This window comes from Citrus sinensis, chromosome 7 (genome assembly GCF_022201045.2).
Source record: "Citrus sinensis cultivar Valencia sweet orange chromosome 7, DVS_A1.0, whole genome shotgun sequence".
NCBI lineage: Eukaryota > Viridiplantae > Streptophyta > Magnoliopsida > Sapindales > Rutaceae > Citrus > Citrus sinensis.
In genome coordinates, this window is record NC_068562.1 from 28434067 (window position 1) to 28461344 (window position 27278).

The 27278-nt window shown below is 36.0% G+C and overlaps 2 protein-coding genes across 6 annotated transcripts; both read left to right on the forward strand.

The window, feature by feature from the left end:
• The first annotated feature begins 2611 nt into the window (after positions 1–2611).
• LOC102610195 (protein CELLULOSE SYNTHASE INTERACTIVE 1) lies at positions 2612–12426 on the forward strand. 3 transcript variants are annotated; one of them, XM_006464218.4, is made up of 8 exons: positions 2612–2848; positions 3522–3684; positions 4102–4175; positions 4822–7882; positions 8087–10631; positions 10968–11422; positions 11643–11759; positions 11847–12426. In XM_006464218.4, the coding sequence occupies exons 3-8, from the start codon at positions 4159–4161 to the stop codon at positions 11985–11987; spliced, it is 6336 nt and encodes a 2111-aa protein (XP_006464281.1). In that variant the 5' UTR covers positions 2612–2848; positions 3522–3684; positions 4102–4158; the 3' UTR covers positions 11988–12426. The 3 variants fall into 3 exon arrangements, with proteins under 3 accessions (XP_006464281.1, XP_015385637.1, XP_015385605.1); XM_015530151.2 differs by lacking the exon at positions 2612–2848 and adding an exon at positions 2955–3094; XM_015530119.2 differs by lacking the exon at positions 2612–2848 and adding an exon at positions 2955–3078.
• Positions 12427–13690: 1264 nt separating this feature from the next.
• On the forward strand, positions 13691–18007 carry LOC102609510 (aspartic proteinase-like protein 1). 3 transcript variants are annotated; one of them, XM_006464215.4, is made up of 10 exons: positions 13691–14081; positions 14515–14653; positions 15669–15910; positions 16021–16248; positions 16349–16487; positions 16568–16638; positions 16746–16845; positions 17153–17213; positions 17332–17403; positions 17550–18007. In XM_006464215.4, exons 1-10 carry the CDS (start codon positions 13780–13782, stop codon positions 17789–17791), a joined length of 1596 nt encoding a protein of 531 aa, XP_006464278.1. In that variant the 5' UTR covers positions 13691–13779; the 3' UTR covers positions 17792–18007. The 3 variants fall into 3 exon arrangements, with proteins under 3 accessions (XP_006464278.1, XP_006464279.1, XP_052287418.1); XM_006464216.4 differs by having other exon boundaries at positions 17347–17403; XM_052431458.1 differs by having other exon boundaries at positions 14584–14653.
• Positions 18008–27278: the final 9271 nt, after the last annotated feature.

A 27278-nucleotide genomic window follows, 5' to 3' on the forward strand; every position in this document is an offset into this window, starting at 1 on the left:
ACAAAAGAAGAGCATGGGGTTGGGGGTTCTTTGTTATTAAGTCTTAATCACATTATTATACTGGCAGACCCCATTTTTAACACCTAGTAGGCAAATAGAAATAATCATAGCCATGACCAAAAAAATTAAATCTAAAATTGACTCGATTTCTTTTGTTGGAAAGAGACTTATGATTTGTAAGAATTCCATTTAACATAGCGATAACATGAGCGACGAAAATATTGATCTAAAATGTACAACTTGTAATAATATTGTTTGACTCCGTTTTTAACACCTAGTAGGCAAATAGAAATAATTATCGGCATGACCAAAAAAATTAAATCTAAAATTGACTCGATTTCTTTCGTTGGAAAGAGACCTATAATTTGTAAGAATTTCATTTAACATAGCGATAACACGAGCGATGAAAATATTAATCTAAAATGTACAACTTGTAATAATATTATTTGACCCCATTTTTAACACCTAGTAGGCAAATAGAAATAATCATCGGCATGACCAAAAAAATTAAATCTAAAATTGGCTCGATTTCTTTTGTTGGGCAGAAACTTATAATTTGTAAGAATTTCATTTAACATAGTGATAATACGAGCGATGAAAATATTAATCTAAAATGTACAACTTGTAATAATATTATTTTAAATTGATAATACCAATTACACATTTGATATAGTGATAATAATTTTTTATGTAGGACTAGGATTAGCATTTTATTAGTAGGTATTTAGATGAAATTGTGTGTTAATATGAACTTAGAACATGTTAGCGATTGTTTGGCTTTGGCCACTACAAAGTAATGAGAATGATAATCCGTATTAGGTGTATCACACTGTCCCCATGCTTACTGATTCTATTCCACCAATAAAAAAATTCAACATAAAATTTTTGCCAACTAAGATAGAATGGGAGTTTGGTTTTGATGGGTTTTTTCAACTTGGCTTGGCTCAACTCTCAAGCTGATTTTTTTTTTTTTTTTGTTTCATCTGTTTTTTTCTTGCTTGTTACATACTTCAATTTTTAACTTTTTATAAGCCTGCGTTTGGGGCAGGTGCACTACGAATTATCTAGGGTAATAATTGTAAGAGAATTAAGACAGTATTAGGGGTGGTAAAATCCTCTACGGATTTGGGGCCCCATGGAATCCCACCCCAAATAGAAATTTTTTTTAATAATTTTTGGGGAATGAGATGGGGAGTGAGGGAAAAATAATTCCCAAATTGTTAACAGAGTGTTGTTTGGTATTGCACTCCCCACCCCACCCCCACCCCCACCCCCACCCCCACCCCCACCCCCACCCCAATTCCATTATATATAAATATGTTTTTAATTCTTATTTAGTAATTTTTATTTTATCAGCTATACTATCAATTAATAATTTTTTTTAATTTTTATGTAATATAAACAAGATATGAATAAAAGAAAACCCTGCAATATTTTTCAATTCTAAAACATTATTATGTTTTCTTTTCTCTTTTAAGGTGTTGCTCTCTTTAAATATTTTTCACTTTTAATATCATTTTAAGATATTATTTCAAACTTTTAGAAATTTTTTTTAAAAATTAAATACTTCATAATATGATGATAATTTTATTTTAAGTTTTTAAGTTTTTAATTTATTTAAATCATAAATTTATATTTACTATAAAATAGGTAAATAGGGAATGGGGTGGGGATGGAGAAATCATTACCCATGTGGGGATTCCCCATCCCCAACCCACTAAATTTATTGGGGAATGAGGTGGGGAATGGAGGCAAAAAATTTTAATGGGGTGGGGAATGGGGTAAGCCTCTCCACCCCCACCCCACCCCATTGCCATCCCTAGACAGTATTATAGAGTCATCTTTTGTGTTAGTGATATAAGTCCATAATTTTTAAAAATAGATTTTATTATTTAAGTCCTTGAATTTATATATTTTTTTAAAAAATATTTTTTTTATCATGTTCTATGTATGAATACATATGACGGAAGGGAAAAAGATAGAAATTGTGGTGCAGGATCTAATAAAAAATAGATCCTTATTATCAACAATAAATCAAAAAATTGCGAGTATTAATTAATTCAATTAATAAAATATCTTTTGATGATACAAAAATATTATGATTCGAATCCAACCATTGAATGAAAATGATATTTGGTTTTCATGTATATAATATTTTAAAAATTTTTACTTTATTTTTAGTTTTACCAATCTTATGTTGGGATTATATTTGTTTATCATTTTTCTTTACGAAAGAATCAACGTAAACATTATTAATAAAACATAATTACTAAATATATGATGAATTATATCTTTATTTAATAAAACATGGAAATCAAGGATTTAAATGAAAATATCTGAATTTTAAAAAATCACATTGAACAGAATTACTTTTAATTTCAGTGCTTTTTGGGGTAAAATTTTTAGCTCCGAGCTGTGAGTCTTTGAGTTACCGAAACAAACTGAAGTGAAGCCAAGAAGCTAAAGCTAAGCCATGTAAGCTGATAGTCACACAAGCCTTTCAAGTTTCTGCTGTCGGTGGTCCTGTCAGTGTTCGGAACTTCGGATGTTAGGCTGTGAAACTGAAGGCTTGACGCTTTATTTTTTATTTCAGTATCTGTGAAAAAACACAAAATAAAAAAAAAAAAACAATTTATTTGATTAATGAAACAACAAAACAATAAAAAGAAAACAAAAATTTTTATTTTTCTTAAAAAATATATATAATCTCTCTCTTTCTCTTTCTCTCTATTTTTCTCTTACTCATTCACTTATTCATTCATTTTACTTACTTTTTATTATCTTCACTTCTACGAAATTGATAGATTCACTAAAAGGGTCTTCTTCATTTCTCTCACTTTCCCTTAAGGTGAGCTCAATCTTGTCAGATTTTTAGCTCTTTTGCCGTTTTGCATTGATGGGTTGTTGTTGTTTTTGCCAAATCTGAGGTCAACATTTAATTTTTCTTTGTCGGGTTGTTTTGGAATCTAGTGTTAGTAGGTGCTTGCATTGGGGTTTTGTTCAGTGTGATTGGATTTTGAAGTCAGTGATCAGTGATTTGAGGTTTCAGATTTTCGTTCATTTGGGTTTGATCTACTGGTTTGTGTCCTCATTGGTATAATTCGGTTGAATCTGACTAGTTTCGATTGCTTTCTCTTGATTTGGTTCTGTTTGGCTACGGGGAAAGTTGAGGAAAGGGGAGTAAATTATTTTCTGGATTTGTCATTCAATGTTTGTTTTCTCATTTGTACTAAGTTGGCAATGTTCTGGTTTTTTGTTATTTTGTTGGTTCATTATGAAGTTTTGTTAATGTATTGGTTAATTGGTTTGGATTGCGGTAACCCAAAGTAATTGAGCTTTATACGTCTTGATTTGATTATCACTGTATCATTGATTAGCAGTTATTTATAGGAATTGGATTTGGTTTTTCTTGTTTTGGAGTGGGCTTAACTTCATTTAATTAGATTTATTTTTGTTTGATCTGCATTTCGGGTGTTCGTATCTTCAGCTTGGCTTATATGTTCATTTTTTTTTTCCAACAGGAGGCTTGATGATTTGATTGTGTGAACGTGGTCAGATCTGGAGAAGGGCGTGGTCTTAAATTGAAATTTTAACTGGGAATCTTGAAGTAAAGCAAAGCTGGCGACTTCACTAGCTTGGCGGTTCGCTGCCAGCAATGGCAACGGCCTTGCTACTAATGATGTGGTACTTTTCTGCTTAGTTTATTATTCGTCATTATATCTGATGTAACTTAATGCAAGGTATTTAGTGGCAATATATAGATCTTGAAATGCTGCATGCGACAAAGTTTGTTTGGAAATAGGTATAGAATGTTCTTGCATTATTCATCAAAATGAGTATGGGATATATTACATCTCATTGTTCCCATTCTCACAACTGATATTATTGTTCTTTGCTGGGTCCTTTTTTTTTTTTTTTTGTGTGTGTAAACTCTGTTAATCATAGCACTGTCCTCTCTCCCATAACGGTATTAAGCTGAGCAAGCAAGCAGGCAGCTTAATTTTCCACATACATCTGAAAGTTATGTTTGCTTGAGATTTCTCTCTCTCTCTCTCGCTCTGTTTGATTTCATACTTATTTTCTTTCCCATCATGATTGCAGGAAAAAAATGGAGATGCAAAACTTCAAGATTCAGAGCCCCCAACTCCACATTCAGTCATGAAAATGGGTCTGAGGTCAGTCCGATGTAAAAATTTGCTCTGATTGTGTATTTCTTTTTGTCCATGAATGTAACCATTAACCACTATGTTCGTTGCACAGCTGTATGCTGATGCATTTCATTTCTTTAATGGGTGCATATCATTCTTCTAGCTAAAATGAAAGGAAATGGACAGTATTTAGCTTCAGGTAGAATTAACAATTTCTTTGAGGTCCTTCTCTTTGAATTGTATAAGATAGATGGTTACTGCATTTGAGTCTAACCTGAAGATCTGAGACTCTGCAGTTACTTTATGTTCCTACGCTCTATCAATGAGAAGCTAATTGTACCGACCTTCAGATTTTTCTATTCCGGTTTTAGTTAGAGCGATATTGAGTCTCAAATCATGCAGGCTGTCTTTACATCTTGCTGTCTCTTTCAAAATGCTTGTCATATCCTCCGATTGTTACTATTGTCCATTTAACTTATCGCACGCTTATTATTTGCGTAGTCATCTGTCTTTTCATGTTGAGCGATGAGTGTTCTGCTTTCTTAAGGCTTTATCCAGTACTCTTGACAGTGTTCCTTTTCCAAAAATGTGCTCAATAGTGCAAGATTTTAGATTGCAGCGGTCAACTGATACAATTCTAGATAAAGTTAGTTACATTCTTAATTACCTGCAGGGACCGCACTACCAGCATGGAGGATCCAGATGGAACTTTAGCCAGTGTTGCACAATGCATTGAACAGCTGCGCCAGAGTTCTTCCTCAGTACAAGAGAAAGAATATTCCTTGAGGCAATTGTTGGAACTTATTGACACACGTGAGAATGCTTTTAGTGCTGTTGGCTCTCACTCTCAAGCAGTTCCAGTACTTGTCTCCCTTCTTCGATCAGGATCACTAGCAGTCAAGATACAGGCTGCTACTGTTTTAGGTTCTCTCTGTAAGGAGAATGAATTAAGGGTTAAAGTCTTACTTGGTGGATGCATTCCTCCATTGCTTGGTCTCCTCAAGTCCAGCTCAGCAGAGGGTCAAATTGCAGCAGCAAAGACAATTTATGCCGTCTCTCAAGGTGGTGCGAAGGATTATGTTGGATCCAAGATATTTTCAACTGAAGGAGTAGTGCCGGTGCTATGGGAGCAGCTAAAGAATGGGCTTAAGAGTGGGAACGTGGTAGATAACTTACTGACGGGAGCTTTAAGGAATCTCTCTACCAGCACTGAGGGATTTTGGGCTGCAACAGTACAAGCTGGAGGAATAGATATACTTGTGAAGTTGCTTACTTTGGGACAATCTAGCACACAAGCTCATGTTTGCTTTCTGCTAGCATGCATGATGGAGGAGGATGTGTCTGTTTGCTCCAGGGTGTTAGCTGCTGATGCTACGAAGCAACTTCTCAAGCTGTTAGGATCTGGTAATGAAGCCTCTGTTAGAGCAGAAGCTGCCGGTGCTCTTAAGTCTCTATCTGATCATTGCAAAGATGCAAGACGTGAAATAGCTGGTTCTAATGGCATTCCTGCCATGATAAATGCAACAATCGCTCCTTCTAAAGAATTTATGCAAGGGGAATATGCTCAAGCATTGCAGGAGAATGCAATGTGTGCTCTCGCTAATATTTCTGGTGGTTTATCTAATGTCATCTCAAGCCTTGGTCAAAGCCTTGAATCATGCTCCTCACCTGCACAGGTTGCTGACACATTAGGGGCTTTAGCTTCTGCTCTCATGATATATGATAGCAAAGCTGAGTCTACTAAACCATCAGATCCTCTGATTGTGGAGCAGACTTTGGTCAATCAGTTCAAGCCTCGCTTACCGTTTCTTGTGCAAGAGCGCACGATAGAAGCCCTTGCAAGTTTGTATGGAAATCCGTTGCTCTCAATTAAACTTGAAAATTCTGAAGCAAAACGTTTGCTTGTTGGTTTGATCACAATGGCGACCAACGAAGTTCAGGAAGAGCTTGTAAGAGCTCTTCTCAAACTCTGCAATAATGAAGGCAGTCTATGGCGTGCCCTCCAAGGCCGTGAGGGGATTCAGCTGTTGATATCCCTTCTAGGACTTTCCTCAGAACAGCAGCAAGAATGTTCGGTCGCATTGCTTTGCCTTTTATCTAATGAAAATGATGACAGTAAGTGGGCCATCACTGCTGCTGGTGGCATACCTCCACTTGTTCAAATTCTAGAGTCGGGTTCTGCAAAAGCTAAGGAAGATTCTGCTTCCATTCTTAGGAATCTATGCAATCATAGTGAAGATATTCGTGCTTGTGTTGAAAGTGCTGATGCCGTTCCTGCATTGTTATGGCTACTGAAAAATGGGAGTGCAAATGGGAAAGAAATCGCTGCAAAGACTTTAAATCATCTAATTCATAAATCTGATACAGCTGCTATCAGCCAGCTTACTGCATTATTAACAAGTGATCTACCTGAATCTAAAGTTTATGTTCTGGATGCTCTTAAAAGTATGCTGTCTGTGGTTTCCTTCAGTGATATACTGCGTGAAGGCAGTGCTGCAAATGATGCAGTTGAGACAATGATTAAAATATTGAGCTTCACTAAAGAAGAGACTCAGGCTAAGTCAGCGTCAGCTCTAGCTGGAATTTTTGAAACCAGGAAGGACTTGCGTGAAAGTAGCATTGCAGTGAAAACTCTCTGGTCAGTGATGAAGCTGCTAGATGTTGGATCTGAATGCATCTTAGTAGAGGCCTCGCGTTGCCTTGCTGCAATATTTCTTTCAGTGAGAGAAAACCGGGAAGTGGCTGCTGTTGCACGAGATGCTTTGTCTCCCCTTGTTGTGCTTGCAGGCTCTCCAGTTCTGGAAGTTGCGGAACAGGCAACTTGTGCTCTGGCAAATCTTATTTTGGATAGTGAAGTTTCAGAGAAAGCAATTGCTGAAGAAATTATTTTACCTGCTACTCGGGTTTTGTGTGAGGGCACTATTTCTGGCAAAACACTTGCAGCTGCAGCCATTGCTCGTCTACTCCATTCACGCAAAATTGATTACACCATAACTGATTGTGTGAATCGGGCTGGAACTGTTCTTGCATTAGTTTCATTTCTAGAGTCTGCTAGTGGATCTGTTGCCACATCAGAAGCTCTGGATGCACTTGCTATACTCTCAAGGTCTGGAGGGGCTAGTGGGCATGTTAAACCAGCATGGCAAGTTTTAGCTGAATTTCCGAAAAGCATAACTCCCATAGTGTCTTCGATTGCTGATGCAACACCCTTGTTACAGGATAAAGCTATTGAAATATTGTCGCGGCTTTGCAGAGACCAACCTGCTGTTCTAGGAGACGAAGTTACAGGTGCCTCTGGATGTATATCATCCATTGCTAGAAGGGTGATCAGTTGCACAAACCCAAAGGTCAAAATTGGGGGAGCTGCACTTCTAATATGTGCAGCAAAAGTTAATCACCAAAGAATTGTTGAGGATCTCAATCATTCGAATTCATGTGCCCCGCTTATTCAGTCACTGGTTACAATGCTTAGTGTTGTTGAGGCTTCTCCTTTGAGGAACCAGGGGAATGATGACAAAGAGGCCATTAGCATCTACAGATATACTTCAGAGGAAGCCAGAAATGGAGGAGAGTCTGAGTCAAGCACAGCAGTTATTTTTGGTGAGAACTTAGCTATTTGGCTGCTCTGTGTTCTTGCATGCCACGACGAAAAATGTAAAATTGTGATAATGGAGGCTGGAGCAATGGATGTTCTTACTGACAGAATTTCAGATAGTCTTTCACAATTTACTCAGGTATCCTGCTTTCTTGTTGCATGTTGATTAATCCCCCTTCCCCCACCCCCCCCCCCCCCCCCCCCCCCCCCCCCCCCCCCCCCCACCCCCCCACCCCCGAAAAAAAGAAATAATTGGCACTATCATGCTGTGTGATATCGGGTGTATACGTATTTGCTTATTGTTATTAAACCATGGTTTTTTCCTGTGTGGTCATCGACACAGATGGATTATAAGGAAGATAGCAGCATATGGATTTGTGCTTTACTGCTTGCAATTTTGTTTCAAGATAGAGACATCATACGAGCACATGCAACCATGAAAGCTATTCCAGTACTTGCAAATTTGTTGAAGTCAGAGGAGTCGGCTAACAGATATTTTGCCGCACAAGCAGTTGCCAGCCTTGTCTGTAATGGTAGCAGAGGAACTCTTCTTTCTGTTGCAAATTCTGGTGCTGCAGGTGGGCTTATCTCCTTACTTGGCTGTGCTGATGCGGATGTACAAGATCTTCTGGACTTGTCAGAGGAGTTTGCGTTGGTGTGTTATCCAGATCAAGTTGCCCTTGAGAGGTTGTTTAGAGTTGAAGATATAAGGGTTGGTGCTACCTCTCGGAAAGCAATACCTGCACTTGTCGATCTACTCAAACCAATACCAGATCGTCCTGGAGCACCTTTTCTAGCACTTGGTTTTCTGATTCAGCTTGCTAAAGATTGTCCATCCAATAAGATTGTCATGGTTGAAGCAGGGGCCTTGGAAGCACTCACGAAGTATCTTTCACTTGGCCCACAAGATGCAACTGAAGAAGCTGCTACTGATCTGTTAGGCATCTTGTTCAGCAGTGCTGAAATCAGGAGACATGAATCTGCATTTGCTGCTGTCAGTCAACTTGTTGCAGTTTTACGTCTAGGTGGAAGAGGTGCAAGATATAGTGCTGCTAAAGCTTTGGAAAGCCTATTTTCTGCTGATCATATTAGGAATGCAGAATCTGCAAGGCAAGCTGTTCAACCCTTGGTGGAGATTCTTAACACTGGGTTGGAGAGAGAGCAGCATGCTGCTATTGCTGCATTGGTTAGGTTACTTAGTGAAAACCCATCAAGGGCCCTTGCTGTTGCAGATGTTGAAATGAATGCGGTAGATGTCCTTTGCAGGATCCTTTCATCAAATTGTTCAATGGAGTTAAAGGGAGATGCTGCTGAGTTGTGTGGTGTTCTTTTTGGAAATACAAGAATTAGGTCTACAGTGGCTGCAGCACGATGTGTGGAGCCTCTTGTCTCTCTTCTTGTAACTGAGTTCAGTCCTGCTCAGCATTCAGTTGTTCGTGCACTAGACAAACTTGTTGATGATGAGCAACTCGCAGAACTAGTTGCTGTGCATGGCGCAGTCATTCCTCTTGTTGGACTTCTCTATGGTAAAAATTACATGCTTCATGAGGCCATTTCTAGAGCTCTTGTGAAGTTAGGAAAGGATAGGCCTTCTTGTAAATTGGAAATGGTGAAAGCTGGCGTCATTGAGAGTGTACTTGATATCCTTCATGAAGCACCAGATTTTCTGTGTTCTGCATTTGCTGAATTGCTTCGAATACTGACCAATAATGCAGGCATTGCCAAGGGTCCATCTGCTGCGAAAGTGGTTGAGCCCCTATTTCTGTTGCTTACCAGGTCAGAATTTGGGCCTGATGGACAGCATAGTGCATTGCAGGTTCTTGTTAATATTCTGGAACATCCGCAGTGTCGGGCTGACTATTCACTGACCTCTCACCAAGCTATTGAACCTCTTATCCCTTTGCTTGATTCACCAGCTCCAGCAGTTCAGCAGTTGGCAGCTGAGCTTCTGTCACATCTGCTATTGGAAGAACAACTTCAGAAGGATCCTGTGACACAGCAAGTAATTGGTCCTCTCATTCGGGTTCTTGGTTCTGGCATACACATACTTCAGCAGAGAGCTGTAAAGGCTCTTGTGAGTATTGCGCTAACATGGCCTAATGAAATTGCAAAAGAGGGTGGTGTTGCTGAACTGTCGAAAATAATTTTGCAAGCTGATCCATCTCTTCCTCATGCCTTGTGGGAGTCAGCTGCTTCTGTTTTATCAAGTATTCTACAATTCAGTTCTGAATTCTATTTGGAAGTGCCTGTTGCAGTGTTGGTAAGGCTACTTCGTTCTGGTTCAGAAGGCACGGTAATTGGGTCATTGAATGCTCTGCTTGTGTTAGAAAGTGATGATGGAACCAGTGCTGAAGCAATGGCCGAAAGTGGTGCCATAGAAGCTCTTCTAGAACTTCTCAGATCTCATCAATGCGAGGAAACAGCTGCAAGACTGCTGGAGGTGTTGCTTAACAATGTAAAGATCAGAGAATCAAAAGCTACAAAATCTGCCATCTTGCCGCTTTCGCAATACCTCTTGGATCCACAAACCCAAGCTCAGCAAGCACGGTTGTTGGCGACCTTGGCTCTTGGTGATCTATTTCAGAATGAGGGCCTTGCTCGAAGTGCTGATGCTGTTTCAGCATGTCGTGCACTGGTCAATGTCCTTGAAGAGCAACCTACAGAAGAAATGAAAGTGGTAGCTATATGTGCTTTGCAAAACCTTGTAATGTACAGCAGATCGAATAAGAGAGCAGTTGCAGAGGCTGGTGGTGTACAGGTTGTACTGGATTTGATTGGTTCAAGTGATCCAGAAACATCTGTTCAGGCTGCAATGTTTGTCAAACTTCTGTTTTCTAATCATACCATCCAAGAGTATGCTTCCAGCGAAACGGTCAGAGCTATAACTGGTAAGATCACTCTCGCTCTCTGCTCAATTTTGTTAACTGTGCTGATATAGGAGAATATACTTATGGTTTATGGTGAATACAGAGTCAATTCTTCTAGTGTTATACAAGACGTTTGACTTGTCCAAATATTTTGTATATACTTGAAGATGTTATTGGCAACACACGATTATGCATTGAAGCTAGCCATCTAGTTCATCAGTACCTAGAAATTAATTTGCTGCTTCGATTTAAGGTTTCGTTTGCCAGCATCAGTACATCACCATCTTTTTTTTTTTTTTTGCCTTTTCAGATTATTTTGCTATGCAAAAAAATACTCATCTTTGTTGTTATATGCAGCTGCTATTGAGAAGGAATTGTGGGCCACTGGAACTGTGAATGAGGAATATCTAAAAGCTTTAAATGCTTTATTTAATAACTTCCCTCGTTTGAGAGCCACTGAACCTGCGACACTCAGCATACCCCACTTAGTCACAGCTCTTAAGACGGGTTCAGAAGCAACTCAAGAAGCTGCCTTGGATGCACTTTTCCTTCTCAGACAAGCTTGGTCGGCATGCCCAGCCGAAGTATCAAAAGCTCAGTCTGTTGCTGCTGCAGATGCAATCCCCTTGCTACAGTACTTAATCCAGTCTGGTCCACCTCGATTCCAGGAAAAGGCCGAATTCCTGCTGCAGTGTTTGCCGGGGACCTTAGTAGTCATAATCAAGCGTGGCAACAATATGAAGCAGTCGGTAGGAAACCCAAGTGTTTACTGCAAGCTTACTCTGGGCAACACTCCGCCGCGACAAACCAAGGTAAGATGCTTCCATTTTTGAAACTAATTCTATGATTTGCATCAGAATGTTGGCCCTTTCCCCTTTGTTATCATGATGTCAGTTGCATTTTGATCTATAAATAATAAAACTTTACTCCAATTGGGTAGGGTTAGTTTAAGTTCACTGGCACTTATGTTGCATCGTTCTTGTTCTTGGATCTGATCTTACGGTAAGTGAACTTGTTTTGGAAACTAAACAGATTGTGTCAACTGGTCCTAATCCTGAGTGGGAAGAGAGCTTTGCATGGTCCTTTGAGATTCCTCCAAAAGGTCAAAAGCTTCACATCTCTTGCAAAAATAAGAGCAAAATGGGCAAGGTAAGTTGAGGAAAGAAATTTTTTTTCTACATTTTCATTCTATCTCTGGTTTGTTACTAAACCAAATCTCGTTTGTTTTAACAACAGAGTTCTTTTGGGAAAGTAACCATCCAAATCGATCGGGTTGTAATGCTTGGAGCAGTTGCTGGGGAGTACACCCTCTTGCCGGAAAGCAAAAGTGGACCTTCCCGGAATTTGGAAATCGAATTCCTGTGGTCTAACAAGTAACAACCATTACAGAAGTAACTATCATCGGCTGCAAATTGAAATTGTAGGTAAAAGAAAAAAACATGTCCAAGTAGAGAATTCTTTCTTTCTTTCCTTTTGATCCCGTGTTGGTTATTTATCAGTGTATATAGTCTTGCGAGAGATTTTTAATTTTTGTAGTCCTCTTGTTTACAGCCTTCAAATTGTATTGTATTCTTCTGTAACCTGATTTTTAAACATCTTATGGGACACAAGCCCTTTAAACAGAAGATATTGAGCTTATTTGTAATATTTTTTTTATTGAATTTTGTGTGCTAGTCAGTGTGAAAGGGGAAATAAGGATATTGGTCCTGGTCTTGTTACGCTGTTAATATTGTATCAATTGATTATGCAGTCAATTGCAATGCTGTGATGATTATAGACACACCATTTAGTTGAAACTCCACCCTTTTTTCTTAAATTTTTTATTATGATATCTTTTATGTGAAGTCATTTCTTCCACAACTGTAAATAGTTTTATATAAATTCATGTGGCATATTATCATTCATTGAATTACAATATAATCAATCATATATATATACCTTTAAATTGAGATTTAACTTCTGCGATGTCCAATATCACTCAAAACTAAATTATTTTGTTAATCTAATGCTAGTTATTGAGAGTAAAAATTAAGGAATATTATTAAAGATTATTAATCATTATTTACTTTGTCTTCATGCTCGTGATAAAAAGAGTAATCACTGTCCCGTCCGTGATTAACGAAAAAGTGGAAGACATGGAGCCCACGTGTCCGACAAACGTCCACCCCAATCAACGCACGTTGTTTTCTCTGACACATAAAGCCATCGGGACCACCTACGTGGCATAATCTCAGTGAGCCTAATAATTAGCCCAAGAAAAAAAAAAGGCCAAAATAACACTTGGATCCATGATGTTTTATTAATGTCAGAAATGAAAACAATGTACCCTTTTATTTCAATTGGGTTCATTAATGTATACTATAATAGTATAATTTAACTGGCCTGTCGTGGTGCTGGAATTTAGAATCACACATCCTTGTGTTTGTCGTGCATCAAATTTAGGCCAACATAAATCTACCTATTTATTGAATGTGTCGAAAGTAAAGTAGTAATACAATTCATATATTATATTTAATCGTGTTAATTGTTATATGTTTAACATATTTTTAGTATATTTATTTTTAAATTTTATTATTTTAATAAATATAATTCAAAGATACAATATTTAAATTCTAATAAAATTTGATTTTCATATAATTATATGATAAATTTAATAGTTATATTTGAATTAAAAAATAAGTAAATATTATTATTAATCATGTTAAACATGGGTTCTCTTATTAGGAGTTCTATAATTGAGATTAAAAAAAAAGTAAATAAATAATACAAATTCGATGTAATTAATAAATATGTTATTTTTCATCAGTTTGAACTCATTAATTTCTGTTGTATTCATGATGTATTAGTAAATTGTGTCAAAAAATGACAACCTCTCAACAATTGTATGGACAAACTGGTTTCAATTATTATTTATGCCGAGCTAAATTTGAGAATAAGAATTAGGGAAACTGAATTGGAATTTACTTTAAAGCTTTAAAACTTATTACTTTAATCCTAATTTTGTAAGAAAAATGGATCTCTATGTTATTATCCCATCAATGAAAATTAAAAACCGTCTCTATCCTTGTTCACCTCAGTTCTCATCTTGCACTATCATAGTATCATTGACTAGCAGGAAAACACCAAAACGACGGCACATCTTCCATTATAGCGCCGAATTATCGTTACCATGAACCGAATATCTCTGACGATTTACTTGGCAGTGTTCTGGCTCCTAACGGAGAGCAGTGGCGCAGAAACGGTAATGTTTTCGACGAAGCTGATACACAGGTTCTCGGAGGAAGTGAAGGCGCTTGGAGTTTCTAAAAATAGAAATGCGACGTCGTGGCCGGCGAAAAAGAGCTTTGAGTACTACCAGGTGCTGCTCAGCAGCGATGTCCAGAAGCAGAAGATGAAGACTGGGCCGCAGTTTCAGATGCTTTTTCCTTCTCAAGGAAGTAAAACGATGTCGCTTGGAAATGACTTTGGCTGGTAAGAATGTGTAGAGGTTTGCAGTTTTTTCACTGAAAAAATAAACAAATTAGCTTTACATTACAGACGAGAAAAATTCGAGCTGGATTTTCACAATTTTAGAATTTTTGTTGAGTTATACCTTGTTTGGAGTGCTTCTTCATAATCACAAGCGCTTTGTGATAAGCAGAACCTGTTTTTTTTTTTGGGTAAATTTAATTAACTTAACTTAAAAGTGCTTTTATATAAAATACTTTTGTTTGAAAATGCTTTCTATGAAGTCACCATTAGTACAACTTAATCCATGAAAAATGCAAACTTTTCACTGACTATTATTCAAGTCAAACTTAGGTCAAACACCAGTATGTGAGTGTTGGAATATTTATTTGTATATATTTACAGTCTTAGATATATTTCCATTGAGTCATGCTTTGTTTTGTTTTCCGATTTTTAGGTTACATTACACATGGATTGATATAGGGACACCAAATGTTTCTTTTCTTGTTGCATTGGATGCTGGCAGTGATCTGCTTTGGATTCCGTGTGATTGTGTACGATGTGCTCCTCTTTCTGCAAGCTACTATAATAGTCTGGTAAGCCGGCCATCTTTGCTTGTTGTTTCTTAAAAATATCGCTGCTTCTTTAATGATCCTTTTGTCAAATGTGAGGAAGGTAAAATGAAAATCGATTAGTCATTGCTAATGATATGTATTTAATTCTATGTATCAAGGAACTTTGCAGGAAGTTTTCACTCAAGCTACTTATTTCTAAAAATGAACCTGGGCTGCCTAGGATACTTATCGTGTCCCTCTTAGGAAAAAATTTGTCGATACGTCAAAAATCTTTGAAGCTCAAAACTTGAGATTCTTAAGCTTTGGGCTTTCTGAGGTTTATGTGCTGATCCGATTACGCCTAAGTTTCTGAGTGGTAATTTTAATTGTGCATATTTTTTAATAATTTTAATTTTGATTGTGCATCAAGAGTGGTGTTAGATATTTTGGAACTAAAGGTTTCTTAAATATTCTAGTATTAGAGATGAAATATCTGTTCTCCATACAAAGTGTAACATGGGCCCTGGTTTGTCGACTATTCTTAATATATGTTGGAGCTTCTAAGGAATAATTCTATGCTTCACTAGTATTCACTCGTCAGAATTGCTTCTATAGGCCCGAGGAAATTTGTGCCACTGAACTTCCAAGTTTGTCCTTGTCCCTTGGGGTGATCTTCTGAGTCTCTTTCACACTGAAATTTTTGTTTTTCAAAGTGGCGCTGTAGGTGTTGTGGCTTTTATGCATGCATTTATTATTTTATAATTATATTTCATCATTTGATTTTAGTAATCATACTTATTAGCTGAAAATTTTTTTTATTCACTTTTTTAAGGAATGGAGGGAAAAGGATGATTATTTTTTTGATGCATTTATTGACCTGATTGAATGAACTTATATTTTTTTGGATAAGAGAATGAATGAATTTAGATAGTTGGATACTTCCAATGAATTCATAAAAAATGGAGTTGTGAATCCTCTATTAAGATGCAGGTTTAGCACTTATTTCCAATGATTGATTGGTAGATGCTCCCTCCTGTTTGGGGCATCTATTATGCAGGATAGAAATCTAAATGAGTACAGTCCTTCTGCTTCGAGTACGAGCAAGCATTTATCTTGCAGTCATCGACTATGTGACTTGGGGACCAGTTGTCAAAATCCTAAGCAACCGTGCCCTTACACTATTGACTACTACACAGAGAATACATCAAGCTCAGGGTTGCTTGTTGAGGATATATTACATCTTATATCAGGAGGTGATAATGCATTGAAGAATTCTGTGCAGGCATCAGTTATAATTGGGTGCGTATATTCATATAGTTAATTTAAAATATCTTCTTATTGTTCCATTAAAAGGCTCTCTTGTAATTACTTACTCAGTTTACATTTGCTCCCTCTCTCCTGGAGTACAGTTGTGGTATGAAGCAGAGCGGTGGTTACTTGGATGGGGTTGCGCCTGATGGCCTCATTGGTTTGGGACTTGGAGAAATTTCAGTTCCCAGTCTTCTTGCTAAAGCAGGATTGATTCGGAACTCCTTCTCAATGTGCTTTGACGAGGATGATTCCGGAAGAATATTTTTTGGGGATCAGGGACCAGCCACTCAACAGTCTACCTCTTTCCTGGCCTCTAATGGGAAATAGTATGAGTGGCCTATGCACCTTAATAAGCTTAGTCATTTCCTCTCAACTCTGTCTACTATTTCAATTTTCTTACTTACTAAGAATTGTAATTTGATTCAGCATAACCTACATCATTGGAGTGGAGACATGTTGTATTGGGAGTTCTTGCCTTAAGCAGACAATTTTCAAAGCAATAGTGGATAGTGGTTCATCATTTACATTTCTTCCGAAGGACATATACGAAACCATTGCTGCAGAGGTACTTTTCTTCCCCTTTCAAATTGAACTCTGATGTGACTTCATAATCAACCTGTTAAATGTCACTGTCATCTGTGATAGTTCGACAGACAAGTGAATGACACAATCACTAGTTTTGAAGGTTATCCATGGAAATATTGCTACAAGTCCAGGTAAAGAGGCATGACCCTTCTCACTTCTTTCCTCCTCTGAGCTTGTGTGTGTTCTTGCCAATGCCTCCATTCATTCTTTTTCTCTTTTGTTTTATTTGGTTAACCAGTTCACAGCGGCTGCCCAAGCTTCCTTCTGTTAAGCTCATGTTTCCACAGAACAACAGCTTCGTGGCCAACAATCCTGTATTTGTTATCTATGGCACTCCGGTGGGTTTTCCTTAGATTTTTAGAATCTTTCTAGTGTGTTTGACTGAGTTTGTGTCATTTAAAAAAATTTAAATGTCCAAGAAACAAAATATGCAAACTCTTTTTGTGAGAATTCCTGAAGATGTGGACTTTATTTCACTTTAGGTTAGTAAATTATGTAAAGGTATCAAAGAAAATGTGTTTTATTTTCCACTTAATGAGAATTCTGAACCATTGTAAAATACTAAAGTCATTGCTCACTTTAATTTCCAACCTATATCCTGTGAATATTACCGACCTACATTTCAGAAAGTATCTTGTGCTGCAGGGGGTTACTGGATTTTGTTTAGCCATACAGCCTGCAGATGGAGATATTGGGACAATTGGACGTAAGTATCCTCTGCTGCTTCCTTTTCTTTTCTTATTTGTTTGTTTATTTTGATTTTGGGGTTATTTTGGGTTTTGTTTATGTGAATTTCTGTCCTAAGGAATAGAAAATTCATGCAGAGAACTTCATGACAGGATACCGAGTTGTGTTTGATAGGGAAAATTTGAAGTTAGGCTGGTCACACTCTAATTGTGAGTTCTTTCTCCTTTTCTCATTTCATATTTCTCCGGCACTTGGAAGGTTACATATTGGTAACGGTATGCCATAGTTCATTGGTTTCGCATGATCCAACAATCTGTGCACTTCTTGACTCAATTTAATTACGATTCATCTCCAGGTCAAGATCTAAATGATAGTACAAAGTCGCCTCTCACTCCTGGGCCTGGTACCCCATCTAACCCGTTGCCTGCAAACCAAGAGCAGAGCAGCCCTGGTGGACATGCGGTTGGTCCTGCTGTAGCAGGAAGAGCTCCCTCTAAACCATCAACTGCCTCAACCCAACTCATCTCATCAAGGTCTAGTTCCTTAAAGTTGCTGCCATTTTTGCTTTTATTGCGTGTGCTTGTTTCAGCTTCATAAGTATATATACAAGCGCCTTTACTAGCTTGAATTTAATAATGTAGCTAGCAGTCTCGCATGTAAATCTAGGTCTTTTTTAATTTCATTATGAATTTGGAGCTTTCTTGTCATCCATTGCCTCCAGTTTTTCTTCATAGGCCATTGGATTGATTTGAGCTCGCAGGATGTGAACTGGATTTCCTTTTCTCTAATATATGTAGCCAAGTTATCTCATAATTTCAAGTCTGAGTCTGCTTTATTGGTATAGCTGACCTGTATTGTTATATGTCTTCATTACTCTCTCTATATTGGTATGGCTGATCCATTATATCATTGCATTATCTGTTAGATTTTCGATGTAAAACTTCATACTACTTACTTAAATGTATAAATTAAATGACGTGTAAAGGAAAAAAAGATTGTATTTATTACTGGAAATGTTTGTATTTCTGGAATAGTACACACACAATGTTGTTTGATCATTAAGTTGTACTGTGAAAAAGTTCCATCAAATATGAGGTTCTGGAGAAGGAGCAAAGAGTTGGACATATGCTATTTCAGGTTGCAGCAGCAAACATTTCTATGAAGTTGGTGTGTATTCTCCTTGCAACGCAAGAGATTGCCTGTTCCAAAATGAGTTGCGGTTGCAACAACAGCATGTTCATCAAATAAGTGAAAGAGCTTGCATAAAAGACACAAATATTAACTACGAGTTCATTGTTCAAGACATTTCAATCGGTACAAAAAAAAAATAAATCAAAGAATGGAATTGTGTTGATTCGGATCAAGTGCTTCATTTCCTTGATGTGAGGATATAGGCCCATTCTTTTTTTTTTGGTTTTATGATATTGATAGATTTAGTTATATCATTTATATTGACCCATCGATTGACTGTATCAATTGATCAGTGGGTTTTAATTAGATGATTTCTTCTTATTTTTAGAAAATCAAAAGACCAATTCGGGGTTGATCTTTCATTTGAAAGTACTTCAATTCTCCAAGGAAAATCATTCCGTTCCTACTTCCTTGGAAAACAACGAATTGACTAGATGTGCAATAAGAGGTCTTTTGAAATTTATAATTTACAAAAATATATACAATCTGAAATATGTTATTGGAATTCCTAATACATAACATATTAGAGCGCTTCTGTGAATATAATATCCTGCCGTTAGAAAAGTAATGAACGAAATGTGTTGGATAACTTTTAAAAATACAGGATTAACCAAGTAATTGATCCAAACCCTAAGGACTAAAATAAAGGGAAATTTTAACCAATAACTAATAAGCACAGTAATAAAGCTTCAAATGACTATTAACTTGTTGAAAAATCGTGTGAAGCAGCCACAGCGCATGCCTCTTTATATATTTCTTCTTCAATCTCGTTCTCGGCACAAGATCTGTGGAGCAAAATAATGTCATTCACTGGTACCATAATCCAGGCGAAAAAGAAGGTTTGATATTTATGCTAGAACAAAAATAAAACTGTTAGCTATACATGGTTTTAGACCACAAATTCATATTTAGGTATAACCCACCAAGTCACAGCAGCCCGTCCATCTCCGTGACGCTTAAGAAAAGGGAAGCCACGGAATTTGCTTCACATCATAGTATGCAAAGTGAGCCAATCGTCCATTAAGTTGCTCCGATCCTTATAGTTACCAAATGAACATTTACACTCAAGACATTAAGTTGCTCCTTCATAACACCAGTCCTGGCTTCTCCATATCCAGGACCCCTGATGGCTCGAATATTCAATAAACAAGTTTGACAAACCACCAAGTTAATGTTGCATAAATTTCAGAAAATGCATTTTTAAGTCTCTAGATTTAGAGCCAATTGTCCAGCTATTCTTTGTTCTTCTATAAATTATCACAATTGTTCATTTTATATATCTATTTCTGTTTAAATTTACTAAATTATTCTCTACTTTTTACATGTCGTATGTCAGTGTTGTTCAAAACTTTTTAAAGTAATGATAAAACGATAATAATATTTTACATCACACAACTATATATAAAAGTAATTAACGACGAACAGTTTAAATAATTTTTAAAATACAATGACTAACAAAGTGATTGATCCAAATCTTAACTACTAAACGAAGATTTATCCGCTAAAACCTAATTCCTTCTAGGAGGGATTGGATTACCTTGGCTCCAATAATAAGCTTAATTAGTCTTGATAAGAGTATCCAGGACATTATTTCCAATATGTTCACTAACAATTAGTACAGGATGATGAATATGACGAAAAACCAAAAAATAAAAATAAAAAATAAAAAGATCTAAAATTTTAAAATTTTAGAAGACAATTTGAAACTGCTATACATTAAGAGACCTTTTAACAAGTCCTCTTACCTTCTTATTCGTACGTAGCCGTCCTCAAAATGTCCATGACAACATCTATATGTGAAAGTTTCTTTTCAAAGATAAAAATGCTCGGGTCGTCAAAAAACTGAAAGAAAATGAAAAAAAAAGTAGTTGATTAACATATATATTAAGTGAATCGTAAATGCAAATATAAAGAGATATACGCACACATTCTTATTGGTGAGAAAGCAAAAGGACATGTATCCCTGATCTAGCTTCATTCCTAAGTAAAAAAACTAATTTAACACGCAGGCTTGCCCATGGATTTCTTGCGCTGCTACTTAAACTTTCGCACACTGCCCCACTTGCCATCTTAATCTCTTTTCTTACGTCCTTAAAAATCTTTGCTGTAGCCTCTTTTGAATTCTTTACCTTCCAAGCTTCATCACATATATAGAGAGAGAGACACACACACACGCACATATATATAAACCCGCACAAGCATATATATGTATATGCTTAGTGTTTGTGTGAGAGTGAGAGAGAGAAAGAGAAGAGATGTATACCTTTGAAGTGTTGAATCTCCGTCGCACACCACCGCGTAGAGAAGCAGCCATTCGTTAAACAGACCTTGATATGTTTTTTGCGAAGTCTCAGTGAAGCTGGAAAATCGAGAGCCATCAACTATATTAATTGGATATACATATATAGATATGTATGCGTGTATATATCTATATGTACATATATGTGAGAATATATATGTGTGTGTGTATATATATATATATATATATTAATTTTACACACACACACATATATATATATATATGTGTGTGTGTGTGTAAATATGTATATATGCTCAACCTTATTCCTATACTATGCTCTCTAACTTTCATTTAATGAGATTTATGTATTTATTTAGCTATTTTTGTAGGAGCGACGAAGGCATTTCACGGATTTGTTTTTGCCTTAGAGCAAAAATGCCCCAGTGAGCAACGACTTTTGGAAGGGAAGTGAAATAAGTAAATTAAACAAGAAAGCATTTAAGAGGTATATATCAGTAATCTCTATCAATTAATAATGTTTACTAAATTTAATTAATTAATTAATTATGTTTTTTAATTTTAAAATTTAAATTTAGTCTTACTAGAAAAAAAGAATATCTGCCCCTCAGACTGGTAACGAGAAAGGAAGTATTTTTATATAAGCATAACTTGGAGAAGAGGTAAAGGGAGATAGTTGAAGACGGAAGTGTGCTCGCCAAGGCAGAGGAGAAATTGTTGGAGGATGGAACTTTGGTAAGACAAGTAGGGATGGCAAAAGCCTGGGCCGGGTCCAGGTATCGCAATGACTGGACCCGACCCGTATGCATAGATGTCCGGGCCAAGTTGTGCCGGGCTTTAATCCGGGTACCCGGATTTTATATTTTTTAATATTATATGTGTATATATTTTTTTTTATTTTTTGGTAATTTTATAAGTTTTAAATTTATTTTAATAAAATTTGACATGAAAATATGAACTTTACGTGTTTAAAACTTTATATATGTGTAATAAATGAGTCAAATAAATATAAATATTTAAATAATATATTTTTTATAATATTTTTTTAATAAAATCCGGGTTTTGAGTTTATCAAATGATACCCGAGACCGGCCCGGCTTCATATTACCTGGCCCAAAACGCTCGGGTGCGGTCCGGGTCCGGACCAGGCAGATATTTTTGCCTCCCCTAAAGACAAGTTCCAATCCTTGAACTGGACCCCGGGGAGCATATAAGTGCAGTGTCCGTGGATATATCCATGCAATCTCTACTCAGCACCGTGGATTATGATTCCAAGGTAGTAGACATCCTACAGCACGTGAAGGGGGTTAAAGTTTTTGACCGAGAAGACACTGAAGAAGAAATGTCGGACATTGTTAAAGTTGTATGTCCACACATTATTATGGTAAGGTGCTCTATTGATCTAAGAGTTGAGTCATTTGCCACCACCATGATGTTTCTCAAGAAACTTTCCACGTACAAGTTTATGAGGAACAAACTTGCATGAATCGACAATGAATTTGGTAGCACTCAATATGTGAAATCATGGGAACTCGACCAAAAGAATGAGGGGAAGTAGATTATCATCCCTCAATTTACAGTCGAGAAAATTGTTGAAGGGGGAAAGAAAGAAGAGCGCCCATACGGTCCTAACATCAGTGCTGGAAGTATTCACATTCAGAGTGCGAGATTTTTCATGACCAATGGAATTTGTTGTGCTTTAGGTATGTTTTAGAGTGCTACAAGTATTCACACTCTCACACACACACACAATCTGTACACACATACATACATACTTCTCTCTCTCTCTCTCTCTATATATATATATATATATTTCTCTGTGTGCGAAACAAATAATATAAAACTTTAAAGATTTTATTTATATAAGGCTCCAAAAATCATATAATTAAAATTTACATATACTAAAATTGAACAATGACATGTATACTTAATAAGCACTAGAATGTATACTACTTAACGAGCACTAACACGTTCACTGAATAAAACAAATTAAGTATGTGTGTGTATAGATTGTGTTTGTGTGAGAGTGTGTGTGTGTGGAGAGAGAGAGAGTGAGGGAGAGAAAGTGTGTGGATATATACAGATATACATACATACAAAGATATAGAGAGAGAAAGACACACACACGCACACGTACATATATATAAGCCCGCACATACATATATATGTATATGCTTCGTGTGTGTGTGAGAGTGAGAGAGAGAGAAAAAGAGAAGAGATGTATACCTTTGAAGTGTTGAATCTCCGTCGCACATCACCACGTAAAGAAGCAGTCATTCGTTTAACAGACCTTGAAAGTGTGTGGATATATACATATACATACATCAGCTTTTAATATTTATTAATTATTTGGTTTAAATGTTTGTTAGTGTAAAATTAATTATTTTTCACTTTAATTTTGATTTCAATTAGCTAGGATACCGAAAGAAGAATTTCTAGGACGTCTGTAGAGACGAAGATCCTAGAGGACAAGCTCTAGTAATTTAATCCATTATTGTTTTTATTTCTACTTTCATATTTCTGGGAAATTTTGGAAAATTTTATGAGCCTGACCCAAAAGATGGTCTTTTATCATCTAACATTATTTTGTTGGAGAGAAATCTTAAACAAGCTTTGCAGCAAGTACAGAACAAAAAAGTGAGCTTGTGTTTTTTTTTTCTCTTTAAATTAATTTTTTTATTCCCTCCGTGATTATATATTTTGTTGTTGATTAACCTCTTTACTTTTTTTTTTCCAGAATGAGTTGACTAAAAAGTCCGTCAGGAAAATATAGGAAGAGAAATCAAGTTTTAATATATATTATCATAATTAATTAGATATACATAAAATTGATTGAAAAAAAAGGCTTTCCAATATTTTGTGTTTGATGTTGTTACTTGAAATAATTAATATGTACGCAGGAGTTGGACATGATTAGCTGATAAGGCAAAGCAAAATGATCATTTGAGAGAGTCAAATGCAAAACCGTAGTTGTGGTTCGCTTCAAATGCAACATCATCATTTGATCAGTGATCCGTTCAGGTATAATTATCATTAGTGTTACAAACCACTTTTAAAAATAATCTAATATGTTATCAGTTGATCATAGGAGGTTTCAGCTTTGGTGTTCGAATCCTCTTACATAATTGCATTTGCATACACTATTTGGTTTTGCATGTGTGACTTGATATATTAATTTTTTTAGGTACATCATAAATTGAAATCAATGCAAGTTTTGAAAAATCCTAAGTTTAAACCCCAACATCGATGCATTTTTATTGCAATTCATCAAGTTTTTTCTGGGTGCTCATTCCAATAACTACTTGCACAAGTAAGGGGAGTAGAATGTTAACATTTATGTATTCATAATGTTGATTTTGATGATAACAAACAAAATTAAGAATTATTAAGTTTTTAAAAGTTCAAATTATTTTTATACATTTTAAATAAATCATTATTTTCACATTTTAAAGCTTTTAAGGTTAATGGAAAAATGATTTTACGAAATTAATAGACGTCGATTAACAATTAATAAATAATAGCATATGAGTCTTACAATATGAACGAACCCCTGCCTCAATTCAAACAATGAAATTCTTGGGGAACGGCGATCCATTTTGATCCCCCATTTTGCTATTTGCAATTTGTTGATTATGACCCCTTTTCACGTTGTTTTTTAAGTTTATAGTTTAATTGAAAGAGTTTTGAAAACTTTGAAATCAACAAGTATTGCTTGAAATTTTAGAGAATGATTTATTTGAAAAGTATTCATAGCATTTTGGGCCATATCATAATTTCAGAAAAGTTTTGGGAATAGTACGTATTATTTAGAAATTCTGAAATTGGACATATTTATAAAATTTATAACATTTTGGGTCATAGTATAGTTATATAAAGTTTTGAAGTCAAACTGTCATTTTGCAAAATAATCCATTGTAGCAGTCACTATAGAAAACAGCGATCCGACATCTTGATAACGGCTCGCCGACATCGAACAGAACTGAAGATTAGCCTTTGGACACTAACAGCGATCCGACATCTAGATAACGGCTAACCGACATTGTACAGAATTGAAAGATTAGCCCCTGGATACTAACGTCGATCCGACAATTTGAAATTCCGTCCAACGGTAACTTGGACCAGTCAAAACGGCGATCTGACTTTGAGTTAACGACGATCCGACTTCGAGTTAACGGCGATCTGACTTCGAACAGAAAGTCAATAACGGCTAGTTTTCAGCTCCAACTATAAATAAGCTCAATCAAATTCAAACAAGGGTGGGTCACAACATTATCATTGAGCTTGTAATCGAGAATACAACATTTTTATTGAGCTTTAAATTCGTTCTTGATTCATTTATTCACACATTGTGTATAGATTTGTAATCATATATTTTGTGTGAGGAAAAAACACATTTGTAATATTTGTTTTGAGTGATTGTAAGTGTTGGGATACACTTGGGTTAAGAGATTGAGGATAATCTCTTGGTGTAAAGGTTGATTGACACCTTGGAAGTTAATTGTAAGCATTTGAAGCCTTGGGAGGCTTGGATGATGAAATCTTCAAGCCAGGTGAGCTTGGAGGCGTGGACGTAGGCGGGGATTGTCGAACCACGTAAAAATCATTGTGTTTTTTTTCTCTTCCTTTACTATATTATTATTGTGCTTTATTGAATTTATTGTTTTTTATTCTATTAGGGCATTAGATTAAATTATTGTGTGGTTTACTTAGCTTAATTTTTAAAATCCCAATTCACCCCCCCTCTTGGGTTGCCTAGTTAGTATTTCATAGCAGCGGTAGGAAATTTTCAAATTCTACCAACTTACTTCTGTTCAGTGCAAGAGATAATTAATAGGTTAATTATTGATCTCTTACTTAATTTTATTCGTCATCCGCTGACATATGTCATTAAAAATTATGAGGTTTTTCTGTAAGATTATGCCTTGTTAATCTGTATATTTATATGATTTGAGAAAATTATTATAGCATCAGCGCATAAGGCTGGATCAAATCTCATCACTTAGGGTTCCAAATTAGCAGTTCAATTTCTCATCTATGGAACGTAGCAGAAATTTTGAGAAATTCTAGAAGACATCAAATATATCATATCAGTCATAAAATAAACAAATGATACTATAATATGTGTGCATTTATTTTAAAAAGTTACCATACAAGTGGTGATTGTATTAAATTTAATTACACATATTATACATACATTTGATGTATTCTAAAATTCCTTCAACAATCTCAACTTAATTTGTCAATTACATTGTATATAAAAAGGAAGAAATTTATTTCATCATTTTTTTTTATTTCCCAGTACGTGTATAATAGGAAGTTTGTTTTCAAAATAAAGTACTCAAGAAATGGTTAGTATTAATTATTAACAAAAAAAATTACAAATAATTTTCAGAGAAGGAAACAAACAAAAAATTCTACAACCTTTAATTGCGAGCTTTTTAAATTGATGGCATTAATTTGCAGGGGCTTAAAGCTCCAATGCAGGGATTTCATCAAAGCCATCCAACACGAACACATCGGCACAACAGGGTTTGTGGCTCAAACTAAAATAATAAAACTCTATTTTCTGTCTTCCTTCTAATAAGATTTTCAGTTGACAATGATATTTGTAATATTTTTTGGAACCAAACTAATGTGAACAATTAAAATACAGCGTGACCTACCTCACACTCTCAAGTAAATCCTAGTGAGCCAGAAATATTGGTAACACGGGATGGGCCCCATACATCAGAATATATTAGATTAAATGGTGTAGAAATTTGACTTCCTTTTATCGGAAAAATAGAGCAATGATGTTTCGCAAACATACAAGATTCACAATGTAAATTGCTAAAATCTATTTTCTGAAACAACTTCGGAAACAATTTCTTTAAGAGGGTGAAAGGTGGGTGCCCTAAACGGTTACGCCAAAGATAAATCTGGTCAAAATTGTCTTGCCGAGAAACTAGACATTGAGGCATTTCTTCACCACTCCAATCAGCATCCAAGTAGTAAAGTCCGTCTCTCAGTTTACCAGCCCCAATCATCTTCCTTGATTGGTCCTGAAAACAGCAACCAGACGGAATAAATTGAACTGAACAGTTTAGGTCTTTTGTCAGTTTTCCAATAGACAACAAATTATAATCCAAGTTCGGAACATGAAGAACAGATTGTAAAGTTATGGTGTTTGAGATTTTGACAGTCCCTTGACCAGCAATCGAGGAAAAAGTCACATCGGCTACTTTAATTTTTTGTCTACCTGAACATGGTAAATAGCTAGAAAAGATATTAGACATGCTTGTCATATGATCAGAAGCACCTGAATCAATGATCCAGGTGCAAGAATCAGGTTTTAAGGGCATTGAAGAGGCTTGTATACCTGAGGAAGCCATGGAACAAGAACCTGCAATGGTGGGTTCAAAGTTCGTGCTATTGCTGTCAAGTTGGTTCAACAATTATTAAGATAGTCAAATTGAGATTAGTCACATGCTGGTTTAAATAGTTAGTTAAACGGAATTTGTTATACATGTTGACGTGGCTGCTTATGTGGCAAATTAGTTCAGTTACTAGCTCAGCTGTTTTGCATGTAAACAGAATGTAGAATATTCCAGATCGTAGTATATAAACATGTGTAACTAATCAAATGACAGTATGAAT

Coding starts and splice junctions, on each gene's coding strand:
- LOC102610195 (XM_006464218.4), top strand. Junction 10,632..10,967: donor AACGGTCAGAGCTATAACTG/GTAAGATCACTC, acceptor TGTTATATGCAG/CTGCTATTGAGAAGGAATTG. Junction 11,760..11,846: donor ATAAGAGCAAAATGGGCAAG/GTAAGTTGAGGA, acceptor TTTTAACAACAG/AGTTCTTTTGGGAAAGTAAC.
- LOC102609510 (XM_006464215.4), top strand. CDS start 13,780: ATGAACCGAATATCTCTGACGATTTACTTGGCAGTGTTCTGGCTCCTA. Junction 16,249..16,348: donor CTGGCCTCTAATGGGAAATA/GTATGAGTGGCC, acceptor AATTTGATTCAG/CATAACCTACATCATTGGAG. Junction 16,846..17,152: donor TTGTTATCTATGGCACTCCG/GTGGGTTTTCCT, acceptor CTTGTGCTGCAG/GGGGTTACTGGATTTTGTTT.